The sequence below is a fragment of the Dermacentor albipictus genome, chromosome 9, assembly GCF_038994185.2.
Source record: "Dermacentor albipictus isolate Rhodes 1998 colony chromosome 9, USDA_Dalb.pri_finalv2, whole genome shotgun sequence".
Lineage (NCBI taxonomy): Eukaryota > Metazoa > Arthropoda > Arachnida > Ixodida > Ixodidae > Dermacentor > Dermacentor albipictus.
The window spans coordinates 24,686,838-24,708,882 of NC_091829.1; the positions used below are offsets into that span (position 1 = coordinate 24,686,838).

A 22,045-nucleotide genomic window follows, 5' to 3' on the forward strand; every position below is an offset into this window, starting at 1 on the left:
CTTTCACACTTTGCATACAGTTACAGGTGTTTACACGTTCAAATTTCCCGCTAGTTCAGCCTTTTAACGTGTGCTGCTGTGCAGCGGTGCAGACGTGAACCACCACCAACGATGCGTGGCCTCCGCGATCAGCTCCGGCAGCGCGCCGTTGCGCGTCGCCGGAGCTGATCGCGGAGGCCACGAACAATAAGACGCGTTTCTCACCAACCGCGTCGTCGGAACACCTTTTCTTCTGCTTTGAATGCTTGGAGCAGTTTGTCCGTACTCTACCCATACGCCGTGTTCACTTGTTGCTGGTGGTCGTCCCGTTTTGTTACACGCGGGGTGTGTCCCGCTCAAACCATGGAAACGTGCGACGATTATCCAACATCATTGGTCAAGCTTCGAAACAGCCAGGAAGAGTTTGAAAATCAGTTCTACGCGGCAGAAGAATGCAAGCGAAATGAAATCGCCGCAAGATATATAGCCGAAGTGTCAAGTTCCGACGATCCTTTCATCGTCGCCGACTTGGGAACGGGCAAGTTATGCTGTTCTTGCTTCTGGTTAAACGAATCTGTCATTTGTAACCTGTCTCTCTTGTACGACAAGCTCGGAGGTGGTTGATAACGCGGCGAAACCAAATGCTCGTGATCAATTAGACTGTGCAACACATTCCTAGCCGGGGCACGCTTATCCTGGAGTTGTTGCTGAGAATCCTGCTCGTGTAAAACAAAACAAAAGAGAGAGAGAGAGAAGCTATTTAGATGAACCGGAAACTACAGGTGTTTTACTATAGGGCCATCTGGTGGGCTCGCAGAACCCATCACTCCCAGGACCGATAATAAAGTTTATGACTGACTACATTGATGTTGGCTAGCTGGATCGTGCTTTGTGTCGATGTGAAACGGCTAACACATTCAGCATGCACTATATATAGCAAATATATAGCACCGAAGGTAATGACAGCGCAACTATATACTGAGCAGCAGTACCTTCAATAAAACAGGAGATTACCATTTCGAACTGTAATGTATGTGCCTATGTTCAGAATGTGCCAGGTCTTCTCGCGCTGCATTTCAAAATGAACTGTAGTGATGTTCCATACCTTGCAGAAGAATTCCCATTCCTGTGCACGAAAATTCTCTATTTGCGCCAATTTTCCTTGCAGTGCTATAAAAAATATCCCCATAAATCTCCCTCCACATATTATTATTATTATTATTATTATTATTATTATTATTATTATTATTATTTGTTTTTAACACATATACACAGTTAACAGGAAAGGGAAAGCGAGGAGCAGGCTGGCAACTGCCACCAGAAGGGGCACAACGCCTGCCTACTCTTCTGAAGGGAGGTGACAGCAACACAGAAATGGAAGATAGGAAGGAGGGGAGGAAAGAGGAAAGGAAGAGCAACAGGACAAATCTAAAGACTAAAGTAGAACACAGTACGCTACGCATGTTGTTCTGCCGAGTTTCGACTCTGCAGCCGGAATTAAAGTGATGCCGCGTCGAACAGCCTACATGGCTAGGTTAAACACACCCACACACACCAACGTGTCTTGGCAACTGTCTGTGAAGTCATGTTCAAACCCTTGCAGTTTTTTCAACGTCTCGGTTGGACAGCAATGTATTGAGAACTGAATTTTATAATCTCGGTTCCCAACATATCTTCTGTGTAGACAGCACTCTAGCATCGACTAGTACTGGTGACTCGCAGCTCTTTAACGATTATAAGGAGGTTACCTTATGCAATATTGATGCAACAAACTGCAGCTCACATGTTGTACTCAACAGCACACTCGCAACAATGACTATTAGAACTTGAAGCTGACCAACTCCTAGTTTTGCCCATGCACTGAAAAGTATGTGCTGTGGGTTATTAAAGTGATGGCTTGCTCACAGGCATAATTCTAATATTTAGTTCACCAATCTTAGAATTCCCTGTAATATCGCAAAGACTCCCTTTCGTCCAAAATTGTGGCCGAAATTCCCCGAAAAAGGGAATTTCTTCACTGAACTCCTGCACGGAGCATCACTGATAATGCTGTAGCTTTGTGTGTATTGGTTGATGCCAGATTTAGATTGATCTATTGACTGCAGCATTACAAGCAGCGATAAGTAATATAGCAACTGAATGTAACGCACAATGCATGCCACGGGAAATACCGGGAAAATACAGCCAATTCCTGTATTTTTCCAGATTCGGAGTGGATAAACACATCACGACCTTTGGTGGCTTCCGACCTGCGTGGCCGGGTCGTCGTGCTGGACTTCTTCACGTTCTGCTGCATAAATTGCCAGCACATACTGCCCATAGTGAAACATCTTGAGCAAGAATTCCCCGTCCACTCTGGTCTCCTGGTGGTTGGGGTGCACTCAGCAAAGTTTGACCATGAGAAGGAGCTAGGCAATGTCAGCAAAGCCCTAATGCGCCTTGGCATCATTCACCCAGTAGTAAACGATGCCCAAAGCTCTCTTTGGAAACGTTTGAAGATCAACTGCTGGCCCACATTAGTTGTCCTTGGACCATCAGGACAGGCTCTGCTGTTTCTTGTGGGTGAAGGGGCGATTCAGCTTTTGATACCCTTCTGTCGGGTGGCAATGGCCCATTTCCTTCCTTCGTCTCTGACCTCATTGCCATTGGCTCCGGGTGTTCTTCCCACAGGGATGTTACGCTTTCCAGCCAAAACGTGTGCCACTGAGACAAGACTCATCATTGCAGATACTGGTCATCATCGCATCGTCATCACGGATCATAGTGGCAAGGTACTTCAGATGGTGGGAGGCTCCGAGCCTGGTTATCAAGATGGTCCTCTAGATTGCACGCTGTTCAATGAACCAAATGGTGTTCAGTGGCGAGATCCTCACTTCATTCTTGTTGCTGACACTGGGAACCATGCCATCCGTGAGGTCAACCTTGAGAACAGCACAGTGAGCACCTTGGCTGGGACAGGGCAACAAGGTGAAGACACCGTGGGAGGCCACCTAGGACAACAGCAGCCGCTCAACTCACCATGGGACATCTGTTTAGTGGACGACATAGTGTTCATTGCCATGGCTGGCTTGCATCAGATCTGGGCCTTCTTCCTTCGAGATGAAGTGCTATTTGGAAAACGGCGAGTTGACTTTTTGCTTCTTTTGTAGTACAGAAATCAGACGACAATATTTAGTGACATTTCGAGCGAGTGCACTTCGCCTCGCTGAGTGTCACTTTGGCGGCATGGTGCTAGACAGAAAAACTAAGTGCCATTTGGGATTAATGACAGTGTCAATCTATGAAGCCATAAGGGTTGATGTCACTCTCGGCATTTTGAGTTTTAGAAACGGTTACTGTATTATTACAAAAAGATGTTTCTGTACAAAAACCGCTGCCATCAAAAATAGAAATGCTGTAATCCCATCAACACACCTATTTGTTTTGAGCCAATACAAGCAAGGGACATATCCAAAATCCACAAGGTCAGAACTGCGGAAGCCAGCAAGCATTAACGTTTCAAGCTTTCTTTCTTTTTCTGAAGGGAGGGGGGGGGGGCTTCATTCATGACACAAAGAAGCTCGTAACATTTGAAATCATCAAAAAGTGGTATAGGATTAGTGCCGACTCTGCTGTGAGCATTTATTTATTTATTCTTGACACATTGCTGTTCAGACTATATATACACTTCAACACAGAGAAGTGAGTTCTTTAAACACGTCCTCTGGCAAGTGCACTCCACAGCAAGTGTTACTAAATGTTTCCATCTGACAGCCTGTGAGTAATGTTATTGCCGAAGTGCACTCCCTCAAAGTGTCACTAAATTTGCCCATCAGACTGGGGTAATGGTGTGCCCACTCAACTTCTTTACTCTTGCTTTTCAGGACTTGCAGTGCAGGCACATGTGTGTGCATTGCTGGAAGCGGTGCTGAAGGGAACAGAAATAACAGCTACCCTCTCAGAGCAACATTTGCCCAGCCATCAGGGCTTTGTTTTCAGCCACCCTGCTCTCTGTACATTGCAGACAGTGAGAGTTCATCCGTAAGAGTGCTGTCGCTGAAGGACGGGACGGTTAAAAATGTTGTTGGCGGAGGCCTTGATCCTACGGTAAGCTACTACGTACTTGTCTTTTGAATGAATGCTAGCCTTATGTTTAAAGAACAGCACAAATTCTTGGGCAACACACAAAAAAGGGACATGATGCAGTTGCTGACTGGCGACAGTGAGTTTACTTCCATTGGCATGAATGCATAAAAATCAGGAAGAAAGTTGGAAGGTGATTCAACCTCTAGTCGATTTCGATCAAAGCTAATCTGTTCCAAGTCTGGGTGAGAATGGGGCAGAGTCACTGCGTGCGACACTCTGGTTCATCATCCCTTGCACGAGGAGAGTAGGACACGAACAGCGTAATTTTTTTTTTTATGCACTATCTTTGGTATCGGGCCACATTTTCAGAGTGCACAACCTCCACGATCGATTCACGCAAGAGGCTAGAAACCCAGATACCCAATAATTAAATGTGCGATTAACTCGCTAAGGAACACATCGTCTTCAAGACAGAGCAGTGCACATGCCCCAACATTAATTGACCTCAAGGTTGAAGTTGAGCTCAAGGAAGTCAGAACTTGAGTACACAGTGCTGTAGATTACCTGCCGAGTCTAACTATGCTAGACCTTTTTTGTGCAGTAAAACAAATGGCTTGCTACAATGCAAGTGTCTGTAAACCTATCAATGCTTCTACTACCAGACATTTAGAGCAGTGCTGGTGCTTAACTCTGAGAAGCAACTTCACCTCAGAAAATAAAAGCGAGAGGTGTCCCTTTCTAGTGTATTGTTCATATATTTGCACTGTTTTTCAATGATGTCACCCAACCAACTCACCCCATCTTCTATTCTTGTGAACTTCCACAGGACCTATTCTGCTTTGGGGATGCAGATGGTGTAGCCTTAGATGCAAAGCTTCAGCACCCCCTCGGTGTTGCCTGGAACACTGCTAAAGGAAAGCTTTATGTGGCCGATAGCTACAACCACAAGATACGAGAAGTGGACGTGGAAAAGCGATTGTGCAAAACATTTGTTGGAGGCGCAAGTGATAAAACTCTATCTGAATTGCATTCACAACCAGCAAAGCTCAATGAACCTGGAGGTTTGTGTACGTTTGGAGGCAAAATGTACATTGCAGATACAAATAATCATTGCGTCAAGGTTGTTGACCTAGACTCTGGTTCTATTGAAGTGCTTGCCATTGCTGCTCCTCACGTCACTGACTGTGATGGATTGAGCGAAGAAAGTGTGAGTGACGGAAAGCGCGTGTTCAGTGTAACGCTATCACCCGGAGGCCACCTGTGTCTTAGGTTTGAGCCTCCAGCTGGCCTAGCTACTGGAGCTCCAAACCGATGGAAGGTTCATTCCAGTCAACATGTGTGGACGCAAACTCCTCTGCCTGCAGGAACACTGCAACCTGCAATGCAAGCCACTGCTGAATTGACACTGCATGAACGCTGTATTGAGCGGAACCTGAATGTTCAAGTAACTTTTGAAGTTTACATTTGCAAGGGTGATGTTTGTGAACCTCATTCATGGAATTTTTGTGTTGCAGTGTCCATAGATGACAAAGGTCCAGAAAAACAAGAAATTTACTTTTCAAAAGACTTTTATGTGTAAAACCACTAGGGGCAAAAGCAGGATACCATGTAAGCTATGCAAAAGCTACACGTCTTTGTATGGTGTGCCTATAGCCTGCATTGGAGAGGTGCAATACATTGTTTGTGCAAACACATTTTTATTTGTGTACATGGCCAGTTTTAAAATGCTTTTTCACAGCTCCTGTGCTGTCATTCAGAGACTATCAAGGTCACAATCAAAAGCAACAATTAAAAAGAAAATTATTACGCTACATTAATGAAGCAGAACTTTGTCTCTATCTTTCATACATTCATTCATTCTCCCACATAACCTCCATTTGTCTGCATAATTTTGTTTCCTACCAAATGGGAACCTTGAAGGTACCCCTCCAATAGAACTCCATTCCAACTTTGTAGAGAGTGTTGCACTGATTCATAGATTGCCTATATATCACAGAGTTCCACATTCTTGGCCTCGCATTTGAAGCAAGTGTAGAAGCATTTCTCTTACATTTATGTGATTCTCTCTATTAAGGGACAAATGTTATGGCTGGCATTACATACTGCAAGGCGACTTTTCCTGTAGGTCATTTATCGTGTTGAGTGACTGAGTTTCTGCACCATTTCAATGTACCAAGAAGCAGTTATTTACCTGTAACCTAGGCTTTCAATCATCTCCCAAACTTCATTTTGACCCATTTCAAGCATTCTTGCTATTTTGGCTATTGTTACTTGCCCATTTTCTCTGATGAGTGCATCAGAGGTTTCTTTACTGCCTTCATTCATGGCTGTCCGAGGGTGACCATTCCAACTTTAATCGCGATTACTGGTCTGGCCATATTTAATATGCCAGACCCACCTTCGCACATTGCTCAAGCTCTCTAATGTCACCATATGCAAGCTGAAGCCTCTTATAAATTTCTAGGGCTGTAATTTGCTCTTTCACCAGATAATGTATTACTCACATTGACAGAACAAGACTATGTGCGCTGCCATTTTGTTTAGTATACTGGTGACTGGATTATGCTATCTGTTGATGCCAAATGTCCACATGATTACAACAAAGATGGTGCCACATATTACCAAACACTCATTCTTGTTGACTTTCGGACTTTTGAACAAAAAGTTGGTCATTACATTTTGTATGGCCCTCACAGAGTGCTGGGACCACAAACATGAAGGGAGCACGTTTAAATGTTTGTATGTGTCCTCTTTCATGTTTCATCGCTCCAGTGGCCTAGTTTCTTGGTGACGAAATACCAACTAGCTCAACTATCCGTTCTGCCTGTAGTGTCCACACTTTTGCTCCTGGCACTGCTAATTTCGAGGGTACCTGATGTCTTCCATAATGAGTTCCAAAAAGCCATGAACATGTTAGCTTTGGGTCTTTTAATGAAGCAGTGTGCTTATCATACTGTAAGTGTGTGCTGTAAGCAATAGGCTTTGTTGAAGTCACAGACATCTGTGAAACGACATCTGTGAGCTGCTCATTGTCTCAAGCAACTTTACAGCCACCCGACGATGACCACATATGATGTCCTCTTCTAACCTGTTAAAACTAACCTGCCGAGGATGACAAGGCTACCTTTGATGAAGATAGGTCCTCATATTAAAACGTTGACCAGCCTTTCTGAGGCACTTTATCCATGTTTTAAACTTTTATACCACAGTATGATAGTCCCTCTGACAGCCCACTTCTTGATTTTGAATAGGAGTTAATACTTTTAGAACTTCGATGCAGAGAAAACAGAGGAAGGAAAGGCACGGTATTACTTTGACTTTGCGTAGTTGGTTATCCCACTCGCAGTGCAAAGTTATTCATGGGAACTCATGTCCCAATGACTGTAAAATAAAAGAAAGTGAGCGAAAGAAAATCACCAACATGCATGCTGAATACTTCGTTGTTGCTAATCACACTAAATTTGGTCGTCGCCACTAGTTAGTTGCGCCATGCAGGCCGTCCACAGTTGCACTTCTGCTTATCCACTAAAACGCCCATCCACTTCTGCTTGCGTTTAGCCAAATACCTGGACACACCTATCATGGCAGTAATCCTCCAGCGTGAAGTGATGGCAGGAACTGCGTAGATGCTGGCGCTGATCGGATACCGACAGCCTGATGTGCTGCAGCCACTCCATTTGCACGTTGCTTTGCAGAGGAACATGATGTCTCAGCTTGACATGCCGCTAACTGTTACGTTTACAGCCCACAATGTACCAAGGGTGATCCATGGCACTCGCAAAAAAGAAAGCTCGAGACCAACATTCACCTCCCAGCTCGCGTCAACATGGAGAATCTTGTAACACAAGCAGACGACGCTTGCTGTGTGCCGGAAGTGCATGTACGTAGTGAGAAACTTTCGTATATTTTCCTTCTGTTCATTTTTTTATAGAAACAAATTAACCAACATTCAAGCTATTATGATCAATATTTGTCCACCATAAGCTAAGTTATCGAGGACCCAACCTGGGTAGCCAATCGGATAGTCAATTAGGCTAAATAGGTCAATTGTGAGGGGGCAGCTGAAAACTCGGGGAACAGCGCCGCTGCAATCAGTAGCAATGCAGTTTTAAAACCTTATAATAAATTCCAGTAGAACCTCATTGATATGTTCCCGTTACATACATTTTGCCGGCGCCAACGTTCGCAATCGAGAAAGCACCCAGTAGAGTTACACTCATTTTTCACCGGTTTATACGTCCCCAGAAAACACAATTTTTCGACACCAACATTCAGTATGTTGCCAAACTGTAATCGTATGATACGTTTTCCAGCCGCTAGAGCCCGTGTAAACAAGAAAATGCGCGAGGCGCGTGCGATCGATCACAGTATTTAGCTTCACCGCAATACTTGGCTGCCTGTCTCACGTGAAAACGCTGGCAAGCACTCAGTTTGTCATTTGGGTACCAGCAAATCTTCGGGGTAGTAACATGCCGCATTCACAGCTATCGCAGCCAAACCTATTGCGATAAGCATCTTCACTTATCTCTATTACAGTGTAAGGTACGTAGTGCCATTGGTAGCGTACTGCACGCTTTTAGTAGGCGGTAATACAAATGCACTGCCGTTCCATGCTGCCGGCAGCGCGATGTGGGCATCATGTTTTGCTTCAGCGGCACCCGGTGTTGCCACCATGCTCGATTTCGTTATGGTTTTCTGTCGCCCTCTTAATACACCACACAATAGGAAAACAAGAAAATGCATATTGAGCCACCGGAACACCACCAGCTCCACGCGCGAAGGCATCCCGTGCCGTAAGGATCCGCGCGACGCTTCGCATTACACAATGTCAACAATAGTTAAGTCTAGAATTTGTTTCGTTAATCGGATCGTGCATTTTTTCGGTTAGTATGTTTTTCTCACATTTTTCGCAAAACGTATGAACAAGGTTCTACTGAATACTCTTTAAGTGGAGCACTCAAGTGCATCACTTAATGATCAGAGGGATCTACCCTAATGACTCAGTTGAGATAAAATGAACCAAAAAGAAAATGAAGCGCAGTCAAATTAGTGGAAGTCCACTGTATTCATTTCAAATAGATGCACCTTGCAACTTACAGGTTACACTTCATAAGATGCAACATGTCCTGTAAAGTAATTGGCTGATTATTCGTTTTGATTTCTCATGCAAGTAATGTTCACCACTTTGAGTAATAGAGCTCAAGGACTAGCATCGTGCTATCTGCTGTCTGCGATATCTAAAAATCCTAGCAGAACCCATCTCACCATGAACATTAATGCGATTAGCATTGAAGCAATGCAGCAGCACCCTGTATTTTTCAAATTCTTCACTTCCGTGTAGCCAACTTCAATGTTGCATTACTGGCATCATATTCACTTCTCCGTACTTCCACGGTCCTTGCTGAATGAATGCTCTCATCCAATTCTGCTCACTTGACTTCATTCTCTACACTTGGCTCATTTGATGCCAACCACTTCACTTCTCTGTAGCCTGCTTCTTCAATTTTCTGTTGCAAACTTCTTCACTTCGTGCCCCATATTCTGCTTGTCTATACAGCCACCTACCCAGTGGCACAAACCCATCCTAGAGGATTAGCTAAGGATGTTCAAATAACCAGTGTCACTTACCCAGTTGCACATGGCCCATGTTGCCTATTTGGGCACATACCCAATGTTCTGAGTGGGCTTGAAAGAGGTTAGATACAGAGAGACATACCAAAAAATGTGTGATTTTCCCAAAGAACACTAATCTCACTAAAAAACACCCTGTACATTGTATTTGCTGCAAAAGCTCTGGTAATGACTATGTGTGAGAATTACAACTTCACTTACTGACCTGTCCAACTGCTCTGTATCTTTTGTTCCATCACTGCTTGTTCCATGATTTGCTCTGAACACTTAGTTGCTGTGAGGTGCAACTACTGTTCTTAAACAAGTGCTGCTTCTCACTGCTCAAAAGCTTCCGATTAATCACATTGTTAAGAAAAGCACTTGTTTCATGATGCACTGCTAACTGTAAAGTAGTAACTTGTTTATTTTTTTGGAATGAACACATAGCAAGAGCATTTTTACCTATGGTGGTGGTGATGTAGCAACACGTGGGTTTAGCCTGGCGATCAAGGCCGGCAACTGCACTGTGCAAGCGTCTCTTATAACATCACCGTGGTGTTTCACCACATTTCCATCATACCAGTCCCTCTTAGGAATCCGATAAGCAGACATGAAGTTTCTTTGCGGTCTATAACTGGTACTTCGGGGAACACAAGGCATTGGAGGCACATATGTGGAAGGTCCCTTTGTTGCAGATTTTTCAGGACAGCGTCCCTTTCGTCTCGGAATTTATGGTACAACTATGGAAAGTGTACAATGTCCCCTGTCTGGTTGCATGTCGTACAGTTCGGAGAACTGGTGCGCCCCGTCTTAAATAACCATGCAGGTGTACTGGCAGATCCTGTCCTTATATGATATAGAGTCAGGCTTCCTCTTCACGAAATCTATTGGTTATGTGTGGCAGATGTGGTGGAACCCAAAGTGATTTCAAAAGTCAGATTTCTTAGCTTGATTGCTCTTTGGGCCCTTGACCTTGGGTTGGACGGAGGAGTACTGCATACAAGAGCATCAGCTTTTTCTTTGTCAGCAATGCCAATGTAGGAGGGAATCCACTGAAACTTTACCATGAAGACTTTGTTGTCGATTTCTTTCATTGGGGCTAGTGATTTGTTTGGGAACTTGGACGATAGGCCACGGTAGATTTGTTGCCATGCGGCCCTTGAGTTTATAATGAGGACCACACTTTGTGGAGGCAACATCTTTAATTTGCGCAGAGCAGCAATTGCCATGCCTTCAACAACTGTCGACAAAGCTGTACAGCCCAGACGGCCAGACCATGCATATCTCAGAGATGGAATAGAATGCAGCTGCACAACAATCTTTGTCTAATTTGACAGAACCATGTGTGTACACTAGGAGGTGATTCGAATAAGTTTGTAATGTTCTCTGCAGGAATTGCCTACACAACAGTGTCAGGCCACCTATTTCATTAAGAGAACTGGTACATAGCTTAGATGTCATGAAATAAAAATTGTAGGGCTATCCAAGTACTGAACATTCTGATCTGAATATGAATATTCAAGAAAAATGATGTCCGCATATTGTATCAAATAATGAATATTTTCCCACCTCAGCAAAGTGAAGTATAAAGTTTTCATAGAGTCTGTCTGGTTAAAAATGGTTGTTTACGTTACTTGATATGTGCATGTGATGCCAAACTGGAAATCCAGTCAAATGAGTAGCTTGCAAGTAATAAACAACTTCTTTCAGCTACGTTGTGCACATTGGGAATGACCGTAACAAAACAAGAAAAACAACATGTCACTGGATGCACACACATTGTGCTCATTGAAGGAACCAATACCACAGCACTGAACGCTGGTTTGAACAGATGCGACCAGGATGACACTGACCAAACAAAGACAAATTTGCCTAAGTCAAGACAACAGACATATAGGTCACCTAAGGGCGAGGCATTCATATTGTTTGACCGCACATGTCTGTAAACAAGTTGGCTGCATTCACTGAGGAACTGCTGCCTATTTACGGCACTTGTGGCTGCCCTGCAGAAGCGTCTTTAGGAGCAGCCCCGACTTTCATCAGTGATCCTCCCACAAAGCTCTAATAAATGTCGCTATTCCTCATATTCGAACAGGAACAAATATTCTACAATTTAGAATAATGAATTCTCATATCGAATAAACCGTATTCAAGATACTGAATTTTGCATGCAGCTAAAAATATTTTAAAATATTTAATGCAAGGTGCATTCTTTAAAAATTGGTTCAAGTAGGTTTGAAATGTTATGTTGCCATCAATTTGAAGTGTGTTACATGAAAAATAACACTGCATACATTAAACCCTACATGTATACAGGAAACATCTGAAAAGCAACTCCAGTGTTTCTTCATGTGACCAACTTTTCATGGTCTGGAGTCTCGCCCTCGGTGGCGCACCAATTCAGGTGACCCCGAAAAAGAGTCGTGATTGTGTACCTCTAACCGGCTTTCACCGGTAACGGAAGCTGGAACATCGTTATATCAAGGTTGAATTCTACACTAAAACAATCTTTGTTCTATCCGATATATCGTTACAAAAGCACACAGTGGCATCGGCTGCAACAGCCATTGCGAAGTAAGCGCAATCATGGTGCTATGTGCCGGCACCGCAAGCCACCAAAGGCTCGGATAGTATAGATGCATTTACTGGACTTTCCACTGCTTCACAATACTAAATTACGAAGACGCGCCTTGTATTGTCGTGAACGTGCAGTACGTAAGCTCAAAAATAAAAAGAAGGTTCCGCCCGAAAGAGCACCGATTGCGATAGCAAGTTCGTAGATAGCTGTACAAAGTGAGGACAGTAGTTTTACTGACTGCATAAACTTGTAAACATGCGCTTTCTAAGTAAATTAACAATATAATGTGTAAGCGTGACTGAACAAGAATGTATAAAGAAACAGACACAGCGACGGCGCTGTCTTTGTGGGTCTATTTCTATGTCCTTGTTCAGTCGCGCTTACAGATTCTATCATGGATTCAAACCAACTAGCCCGCCAGCGTGTTTCAACTAAATTAACTAGCACGGTGTCACCCGCGCACAGGTAAAGATGAACACATCTCGCTCGATGAGCGCGGAAACTCGCTGTCGAAATGCTGGAGTGAGGAATCGCGGCAGAGGCAAGCGCATTGACCTTCGTGTATCTCTCCCTTCAACGCGAAGCAAACGTCGAAAGCACAGTGCATGCAAAGCTGCCGGCACTCTGCAAACATCGCAGATCGCCTTGACGATGAGGCCCGCGCAGGCGCACACTTTGGCCACGTCGCAGATCGCTTTCAAGACACTCGAGCGCCGGCAACGCGTCCCTAGGGTACAGCCTATGGCGACCGCTTAAGGCGTCTACTATGGTGTCCGCCATTCGCGTGCCCAACGCCGTAGTAGATAGCGGTTGTCTCCACTCTATGCGGAGCTGCTTGCGAGGAGGAAATCGAGGCACCGTAGCAGCCGCCGGAGAAGAGCGCCCCTCCTCCCTCTCCTGACTCCCCTGCCTCGCTCGCGACAGGAGAGGGCACGCTTCCGGGCCGGCCCACGGGCTGCCGTGGCCCGGCTTCACGGCGACGGAACCTCACGGCGACGGCACAAACGCACCTGTAGTGTCAATCCGACTTTTTTCATGCGCATGCGCCCTGCCCTAGCGGATTTGTCGCGAAACGTTTTCGAAGGGTCGCGCGCGTGGTTGCTCACACACACACAAAAAAAAGTGTTCGGTCGCGCACAACTGTAAACATTCGTGCCGTGTGCGGCGTTGAAACTCCACTGGTAGCTCGACGTCGGTGCGGTGGCGAAAACGTGCGTAGCGTAAGACTGCAACTCCACTTTGAAAGAAAAAGCGGCCAGGGCCTCGTCCTAACTGCACCATGAACCACGTAGTTGCCGGCTTGCATTGACAGCTACCAAAATTAATGAAAAATTCTCAGTGCATTTCCACTCTGTCAGGAAAGATGACCAGCGAAGCTGTGTATGTATCACCACCGCCGCGGGTCGGCCCTCGTATGGGGAGTGCTTAACGCTTGCTTCACCTCCGCCGCGGGTCGGGCCGGTATTTAACTATCTCCGGGATTGACCCACGTATGGGAAGTTTTCTTGCTTACAATGACACGAAAATTTCAAGAGAGAAGCAGCAGCATAAACAACCGCTTCGCTCACTTGCCAACGGTGTCAGCTATAGCAGCCACCTTTTCGCAAGGGAAGAGCATGGCCTATAAATGAGCACTTATGCGAGCACATTTTTCTCTAATAATGCTTTATGGCACGCGAAATCGTAAGAACGAAGGCGTTATAGAAAAACGAGAATCAGTAATAAATCAACAGCCCGTAATATCTCTATCTGGATCACAGCTGCCATTGTCTAAGTGGTTCGGCCGCTCATATTGACTCGTCTCAGGGTGGAACAACACGGCGCATGTGCGCAGATATATTTTGCTACGTTTTGACCTTTCATATCAGCGATGCACCTTTTCTCCAATATTTGACGCTAACAATGGTCTGTGGCTGTAGGTGTCAGGGCAAACAAGTGCACGCTTTGCTTAAACTTCGAACACTTCGAAGATACAAACAGCGAGTTCCAAGTGCAGAAATCAGCGACAACAAACTCCAAGGCAGTCGTATCGGCAAACGGAACTCAGTATGCCTTTATCGGCCGCACTGTTTGCAGAACAGCGCGCTCAGGCCTGCTCACCCAGTAGTCGGTAAGTGCGACATGGTTTCCAGGAACGACATGCTGCCCCGAAGAAGCCATTAATGATTCCGCGAACCAGGAAACGCACAACCGACGCGCACTCAACGTGGGCTCAGGTACAGATATTAATAATGATTCCATTAATACTGTTTCTACCACCACCACCCTTACAAAACGTTTTCAGCAGCGTGCGGCAGAGGGCAGCACAGGAAAATGAAAAATGCTGGTTGCTATTGCAATAATAATAACAAAAAAAAACTTTATTTTACTCTAAGGAATAAATTGCCGTGCGACTTTTGACGGCGTTTCGAAGTACGATGCTTTCAACGCCTTCGATGAATGAAATCGCCGTCGCCAGTTCGGCTTTTCCCACCGTGAGGAGCTTCTCAAGGTATGGTGCAGTCGATGGTGCGATCGAGGTGATCATGCGTAAGAAACTTTGGTTGAACGCTTACGAGCAACTGACAAAAAATGCGCTCGCGCATTTCAGAATACGCACTTTTCTGCGTGCGCACTTCTATATGTAGGGTTAATAGCGGGACAAATATTCGCTTGCTGTAACGGACAGTGCGATTGATTTTGCATTTCGTCAGAGCCGTAGGAAGCCCTATGACACCAAGTCTGGTCATCCAAATGTAAACTTCGTTTTATCAATAATACGTTATATCCGTGTTCGTCAGTATGCGAAATCTTAGTGCAGCGGCGTTTACGTGAATGCGACAAACGCGGGTTGAGTTTTCCGGTCAGTTAGGGTGAACAGCTTAGAGTGAGCGCTCGCTTGACCTACAACTGTCTCTAATGGGATAGGCGGCACACTGGTCACGTGACCCTCCGGCCCCACTGAAACTTGTGGGTTAGGGTGCGGCCTGCCCAGCGCCTCTCTGTCCCACGTTGCCCTCCCCGTCGCCGGTCAAGTGCGGCGGACGAGAATCCATAGAGGATACTCGCCCATGGATGGAGTACACATCGCGGATGCAAGCGAGCATTCTGTCGAACGCTAGCCGGCGTTGACGCCGACACACCAACGAGAGCAAGAAGTGGACGCATTCCCTCTTCACAGTTGTCACGAAGGGACTCCGGGAAGGCGAGGGAATGGGCGCATGATCCATAGCCGAGGGTTTCTGCATAATTTTCTTGTCCTGTTAGTGTGCGCTGTTTTCATTGTGAATTTCATATATCAAATGTCCTAACAGCAAGCTCTCTTGAGGCAAATTTCGACATCCGCCTTGGGCCGAATTCTCTATGGCTCTGAGAAATCCAACTGCGTGTACAGGAAACAGTCAACATCTTTCATGTAGGTTCAAACGTTGACCGTTTGTACTACGCGCAAGTATCGCACTTTGTTTTTCTTTTTTCCTAAGGTAGTCGTGCACGAAACCGCATTTGTTGCAGCATGCGGTGGGCGGGCTGTTCGGAAATGCATCATTTGAGCTTTATTCCTCAGCAACTCTGGGCTGTCATTGTTCTCAGAAAGTAAACCAGCGGGCAAGACACGCTGTGTATTGAGCTTCAACAAGCATTGACAATCACACAACAAGTTCGCTTCAGGCATTTTGGACTATCTACATGTAGGTGAGGATAGGATAGCAATAGGGGCTTGTTGGTACGGCATATCTTATTTTGTTATAGCGCAAGCTTGACACGGACAAAAGGAAGGCACATCAGACACACACAGCGCTGTGTGTGTCTGATGTGCCTTCCTTTTGTCCGTGTCAAGCTTGCGCTATAACAAAATAAGCTACATGTAGGGTCTTGCTAAAGACACTGTGGTTCCTTTGGATCAATTTATAAATTTAGCATGAACAGTAAAGATTGACTGACGCCAGGTACAATTTTAGATGAAATAAATGTCAAAGGTTCTTGTGCATCCATCGTTGCTCATTGCTCGGACGCTTGTTGGGAAGCAGTTACACAAACTCCCGTGGGAGTCAGTTAAAGATAAGGTCCTTGTAGCAGGACAGAAGGTAGACAAGCGTCACCCGGCAGTTTGTTGTAGAACGAACCAGCGTGTGTCTGTCCGCTCGATCGAAGTTCGACTTAACGAGCTCAAAATACTTTCCGTCGCAAAGAACGAGACAGCGCAAGCGGAGACACTTGACTCGCACCGTATCAATGGCCTTACTGCTGCGGTCGCTAAAACGAAGCGTTTCACTGTCCCAGCCAATCTCCAGTCTCTCAATCTCGGCACAGTTATTGGCAATGGCGTCAAGCATGGAGTCGATGTGAATCTTCTGGTGAATCTTCTTGCAGCAGCCAGTCGCCATCCCAGCGACGAGAATCCTGGTCGAGAAGAAAGCCGAGCTTAGATTGCCGTTCGCAATATTCAACATTGATATTTTTAACTTCCTGCTCTACCGTTAACGCTTAGACCGTCTTCCAGCTTTGCATGTGCTAGCTGAGCCTTGTGCAGGTTCGGCTTGGCTAACACGCGCAAACATGTCGGCTGGCGGACTACGGTTGCGATAACGGTAGACCGAAAGCGGTTCGCTAAAACTGTCGAACGGGTAATTTTAGCATGGAGGCACTGGGTAGGATCTGTTTCACTCCCCATTCCCCTACCCATGTGTAGGGTAGCAAACTAGACTCAGTCTGGTTAACCTCCCTGCCTTTCCTTCTACCCTACTCTTTCTCTCTATCTCTGTTACCCTCAACGGAATACCTTGTTACTGGTAACGTGAATGGGAGTAACAACGCCACTAGCGGCTTCCTGTGACGTATTACACAAACAACGTGTTAGAAACGTTTTTTTTTGTTGTTGTTGTTACATAGGTAAAAAAAACAGAAAAACTGCTAGCTAACTCTTACGTCGCTGCCGGCACTTTGCACCAACAGCTAAGTCGAAATAGTTCGTGACTTCATTAGTAACTTTGTGTCCCACCTATTTAAACTCTACGCTACAAGAGGGCGCCACCAACGCGACAGCTCACGTGCACGTCTGCGGCAACCCGATGTCCCGTAAATGGTACTACGTATGCGGACAAGCTAAACATTTCGAATGTTTGACGTACCGTATCTTTTTGATGATCTGCAAGGTGCTTTGCCAGAACTGTTCGCACAGGTGGGGAATGCCAGACAGAACAAGCCCCTGAAGCATGTGGCCCTGCACCTTGAGGAATTTCAGAAGCGCTTCCTCGGACAGGTTCTCATTCCTGTCAAGATCCAGTGCTATCAGGTTCTTGACGTTCCCCTTTTCCATCCAGTCCTTCAAGACCTGCAAAGTTTCACCAGTCAACTGACATTGTACCTTTACACGCTTCGTTCAAGCCAGGACCTGATCAGTGAAGCCATCCTGCTGGCCCGCGCATAAGTAACGCAAGTTTGGCAACCGAGAGAGCAGGTCGCTAAGGCATTCTGTAGGGAGCTCTGTGGCTGTAATATCCAGCTCCTGTATGTTCGTGTTCTCCCAGTCGGCTGCCATCACGTGCTCCGCCTTAAGTCCTAGGTTGAACAACACAATTAGGGGCTTTTGTAAAGGAAACGCCTTAGAACAAAATTTGCTTACCTGTCTGCTGCATCAACAGGGTCTTGAGCTTTTTACATCTCTGAAAGAGCAGCTTCAGTGTGGAACCCGTTACCTTAGCGCAGAAGTTCAGTGAAAGGCACTCCAGTTGAATACAGTTACTGCTGAAGGCTTCAACGTGACTGTCGTCCACAAACGCGATACCGTACATGTTGACACAGCGCAGATTCGGCACAGCACTTTTAATCTTGTGAATATTGATGACTTCGTAAATTTCCTCCTCTTCCTCTTCAACCTTCTCATATGTGCCTAGCAAGAGCAGAGAGAGAGGGGGAGAGATAGAGATGAACTAATGTTCAGAAACAGCTCTTGATTACCGGCGCATAAATCTGCCCGATGTGACTATTGAACTCGTGAAACCAGCGCCAACAGAATACAGTAACACAAAACACACTGAAGAAACCGCGGCATATTACAGTAAGCTCACTTCTATTTTTTGATGTGCTAATATACGTATTCATGCGAATGTACATTCTTGCTTTGTATAGCTAATAGAGAAAGGAAATCAGTGACCACGATGCCAAGATCTCTTTCACATGTTATTATCGTTGTACTTAGTTAAGTGCGGTAATGTAAAGCATTTGTTACATATTTCCGCTGTATTTGTTAAGTCTCCCGCAGTTATGCTACGTATTTCGTATATTTTCCCGGACGTACCCCAACTGTCTTACATCAGGCTCTTCTTCGCTAATGTTGTTTAAATGCAGTTGCATTGTACCACGTGATACCGATCACCCGACAGAACGTTTTAAGTTCGAGCAGGCGCACATCGCTCACCGATGAGGTGGAGCACCTCGAGCCCGTTGATGAAGTTGTATATCTTCCGCATGAAGCCCTCCATGAAGATAACCTCGGAGAGGCAGATGCACATGACGCGCAGCTTGGTGGGGAACGTGTGCAGGTCGTTGAAGTCGTGCAGCTGCATGGCCGTCGAGAAGTCGAGCAGCATGTGCGTCAGGTTGGGGCACTTGTTGCCCAGCTCGTGGAGCACGGTGTGCGTGATGAGCTCGATGGGCAGCTCGATGTAGCGCAGCGAGGCGCCGAACCGCACCGCGATCAGCGCCAGCAGCTTCTCGATGCTGGCCACGTGGAGGCCGGACACCTCGGGCCGCAGGGACACGTGGGTCCAGAGGCGCGAGTCGGCCGACACGGTCCGCCACTTGCGGCACACGCGGGCCAGCCGGCCCACCTCGCGCTGCGGCAGGTACGAGAAGATGAGCAGCAGCACCTTGTCCGGAAGCTTGTCGATCGTCTGCGCCGAGAGGTGAAACGCGAGCAGACGACGTTTCATTTGCTTCGAGATCGAGAGAAAGGACACGGCAGTTCGATAGTCCCGACAGTGGGCAGAACAGCTAACGGACGGTTTACTATGTAAATGACGGCATGGAATCGGGTGGAATTGTCAGAGAAGGAAATCTCGTCGCTCCATCGACTGTCGCAGATAATCAAAAATAACGGATTCCGAAAAAAAAAATAATGTAATTCTCGCCGTCGCAGTTTCACTGCAGTGACGGACGTCACAGTCTGCTTGATGACCGCGAATACCATTATTAATAAACGTGATTTATGAATTAGTTTCTTAATTAATGGCTTTAGGGGACACATTGTAATCGCAGCATTAAAGACTAGTCAGTATTGAGACCACAACCTTTTGCTGGAAACATTGTGCCTAGCACTATTGCCAAGAAGTACGGACTTTCAATGTGAAATGTTTGGTTCCTGCTCCAGTTGACAATGTCCGTAGTGCATTTTTTTCCCCGCAGCGCGGAAACACGATGGCTTAAACAACAGGGCATTTCGATTAATGTTTTGAATAGCTATATCTCGAAGCTGCTACAAGGCATAGATTTTTCTAGCTAACACTTATGCTTTACATGTTTCCGACTTCAATTCCGCAATAGCATGCCCGCTAAGTTAATTATTAATCGCCATGAAAGTTATCAGGCTAATTCCAACGTCCGCCACTGCAGTAACACAAAACGCATTGAAGAAATGCGTTTGCTCCCGGAAACTCCGGCAACAAGAAAATATTGTTTTGCCTCAGATATCCTCCATTTTCATTGCCTGAGACAGCCGTCACAGATACACTCCGCAAACTAAATTCCTACTACGTAAACTAATCTACAAAGTCGAGTGACATGTATAAAAGTCCAACAAAGCCCTTCATCACAGGACGAAAACACGCTATAGTCGTCGGCAAGCGCTTCTCAATGGCACGCAGGAGTCGCATACCTCGGAACATTCGCGGTTATAGACTGCCGCAAAGCACAGTGACCATACGCACCACAGCGTGCCTGCCGTGAAAGGAGCCCCCATGGCTTGATTCCTTGAGGTTGGCGATTGCCGCCGAGGACACGTCCTGCGTAACGGCCCACATGCTGCTCCTGCCGCCCTGACTGCTGCCGGCGGGTCTCGCTTTCTACGCCCGAGGATCTGTGCCTGCGCGTGCGTGCGAGGGACTCGGAGAGCCCGGCCCGACTAAATTTAGGCCGCGTATTTATATTGCCGAGCCCGGACCTCCTCTCCCGGAGCTCCGGGTCTTTGCTGTGAGCGCTCCGTTGTGTTGGCGTTTCCTTTCCCCCCTTCCCCGCAGTGGTAATTCGTTATGTTTTTTTGCTGGAATGCGGTGGGCGTTTGAGACGCTCGCTCGATTGGCCGGTGATCGTCGAACTGCTACAGGCGGTTGTTCCGCTGGCGCGGTTGAGTACGAAGCTGTACGCGCCGCGGTGACGCTAAAAATCACTCCCGCCCCCCCCCCCTCCACCCCCACTTCCCTCCCCCCCACCATACACACTTTTTGAATTCGTTGGTCTATAAGCAGTTAGACCCAAACTTCCAGCACATCACTAGAAAATTTGAATGTCTGTCTACGGTTGAAAATATTCATAGTCTGCAGACCTGAGGCCAGGTCTGCCACAACCAACACTGCAGTTTCTTTTCTTCTTCTGCAGACCAGAACTACTATATAACATGTCTTTAGGGTGAGCGTTGCGAATCCGTATGTCAACACACCGAGATAGCAGAATAAACCAGTTACGACACAGGAAAATAATAATAATAATAATAATAATAATAATAATAATAATAATAATAATAATAATAATAATAATAATAATACAAAGATCGCATGACAGTGCGTTTACTCAGTAGACATGACTGTTCTACATTTCGACAGCTTCCACAATAAGGCGAACTAGTGCACTGATCTCGATCAAGATCTATAAATCGACTGTGTCACCAATATAAAGAACCTTTCCTTCCTTCTTTAATTTTCTTTCTTTTGCGAGGCTTGATTGCCTTATAACGGCTGCTCGTACAAAAGTATGTTTGTTGCACGTTCTAACGTCCCTAAACAAAACAGGGACTGTGAGAAACGCCATGGTACCCTCTTTCACAAGGACACGATGCAAAATAAAGGAAAAAAAAGAAATAAAGAAAATGTTATAGGTAGCAACACACGAGTTGCCGAAACAGATATTAAACGTGAGTCATCATGATGACTAAATATGCAATTAAAGCCCGTACGAGTGCAGTGATATTTAAGCAGCTTAATGTAGCTGAGAATATTACAGAAACGGCAGTAGAAATTGCGCAGGAAATATATGCATCAGTTCCTACCATCGCGCTCTAGCGTTACACAAACATCTTTCGCCTTTTTTGAACGCTACGAAAGCGCTCTCTCCAAACGTCCTGCAATCTCCAGCGCACCGTGTAGAGCTAAGTTGAATATTGAATATATCTTTATTTCGAACAGATTGGGGGAGGCAGGGAAGAAAAGCTGCAAGTGCAGCTTGAAAAAACACCCTGGCCCCTATGATCCCAAGACGTGGGCAACACGGGGCTGCCACGTGTTTTTGACAATACAAAAATACAAGTTCAATGCCATACGTTCGTATGCTTCGTGCTGTTTGCGCTACTTCAGTGTCGTTCTCATCGCCTGGCACATACCCGCGGCGACCATATAGGATGTGGCAATATGAACCCCCTGCGGCCAGTCACCCGTCACCTGTGCACTACAGACGCCGGTTGCTAAGACCGCGCTACATGTTCTAGATGCTTTGGAACCGCTCCTCGCGGCTCTACAATAAGGCATCATGGCGCTATCTATTGAAAACTAATTACGACGATCTGCAATAATGCAGTGGAATGCCAGAGGCCTACGAGGCCGCCTGGCAGACTTTCGCCAATGGATG

The 22,045-nt window shown here is 46.0% G+C and overlaps 2 protein-coding genes across 2 annotated transcripts; one reads left to right on the top strand and one right to left on the bottom strand.

Annotated features, from left to right (window-relative positions):
- Positions 1 to 210: 210 nt before the first annotated feature.
- On the top strand, positions 211 to 14,439 carry LOC135901916 (NHL repeat-containing protein 2). The gene is made up of 4 exons (XM_065431750.2): positions 211 to 517; positions 2,185 to 3,100; positions 3,843 to 4,065; positions 4,871 to 14,439. Exons 1-4 carry the CDS (start codon positions 343 to 345, stop codon positions 5,621 to 5,623), a joined length of 2,067 nt encoding a protein of 688 aa, XP_065287822.1. The 5' UTR covers positions 211 to 342; the 3' UTR covers positions 5,624 to 14,439.
- Positions 14,440 to 16,146: 1,707 nt separating this feature from the next.
- Positions 16,147 to 20,308, bottom strand: FipoQ (F-box/LRR-repeat protein FipoQ). Its single transcript, XM_065431751.2, has 6 exons — positions 20,137 to 20,308; positions 18,630 to 19,104; positions 17,835 to 18,101; positions 17,604 to 17,770; positions 17,341 to 17,543; positions 16,147 to 16,612 (listed from the first exon to the last, which is right to left on the bottom strand). Exons 1-6 carry the CDS (start codon positions 20,227 to 20,229, stop codon positions 16,261 to 16,263), a joined length of 1,557 nt encoding a protein of 518 aa, XP_065287823.1. The 5' UTR covers positions 20,230 to 20,308; the 3' UTR covers positions 16,147 to 16,260.
- Between the last annotated feature and the right edge of the window lie 1,737 nt (positions 20,309 to 22,045).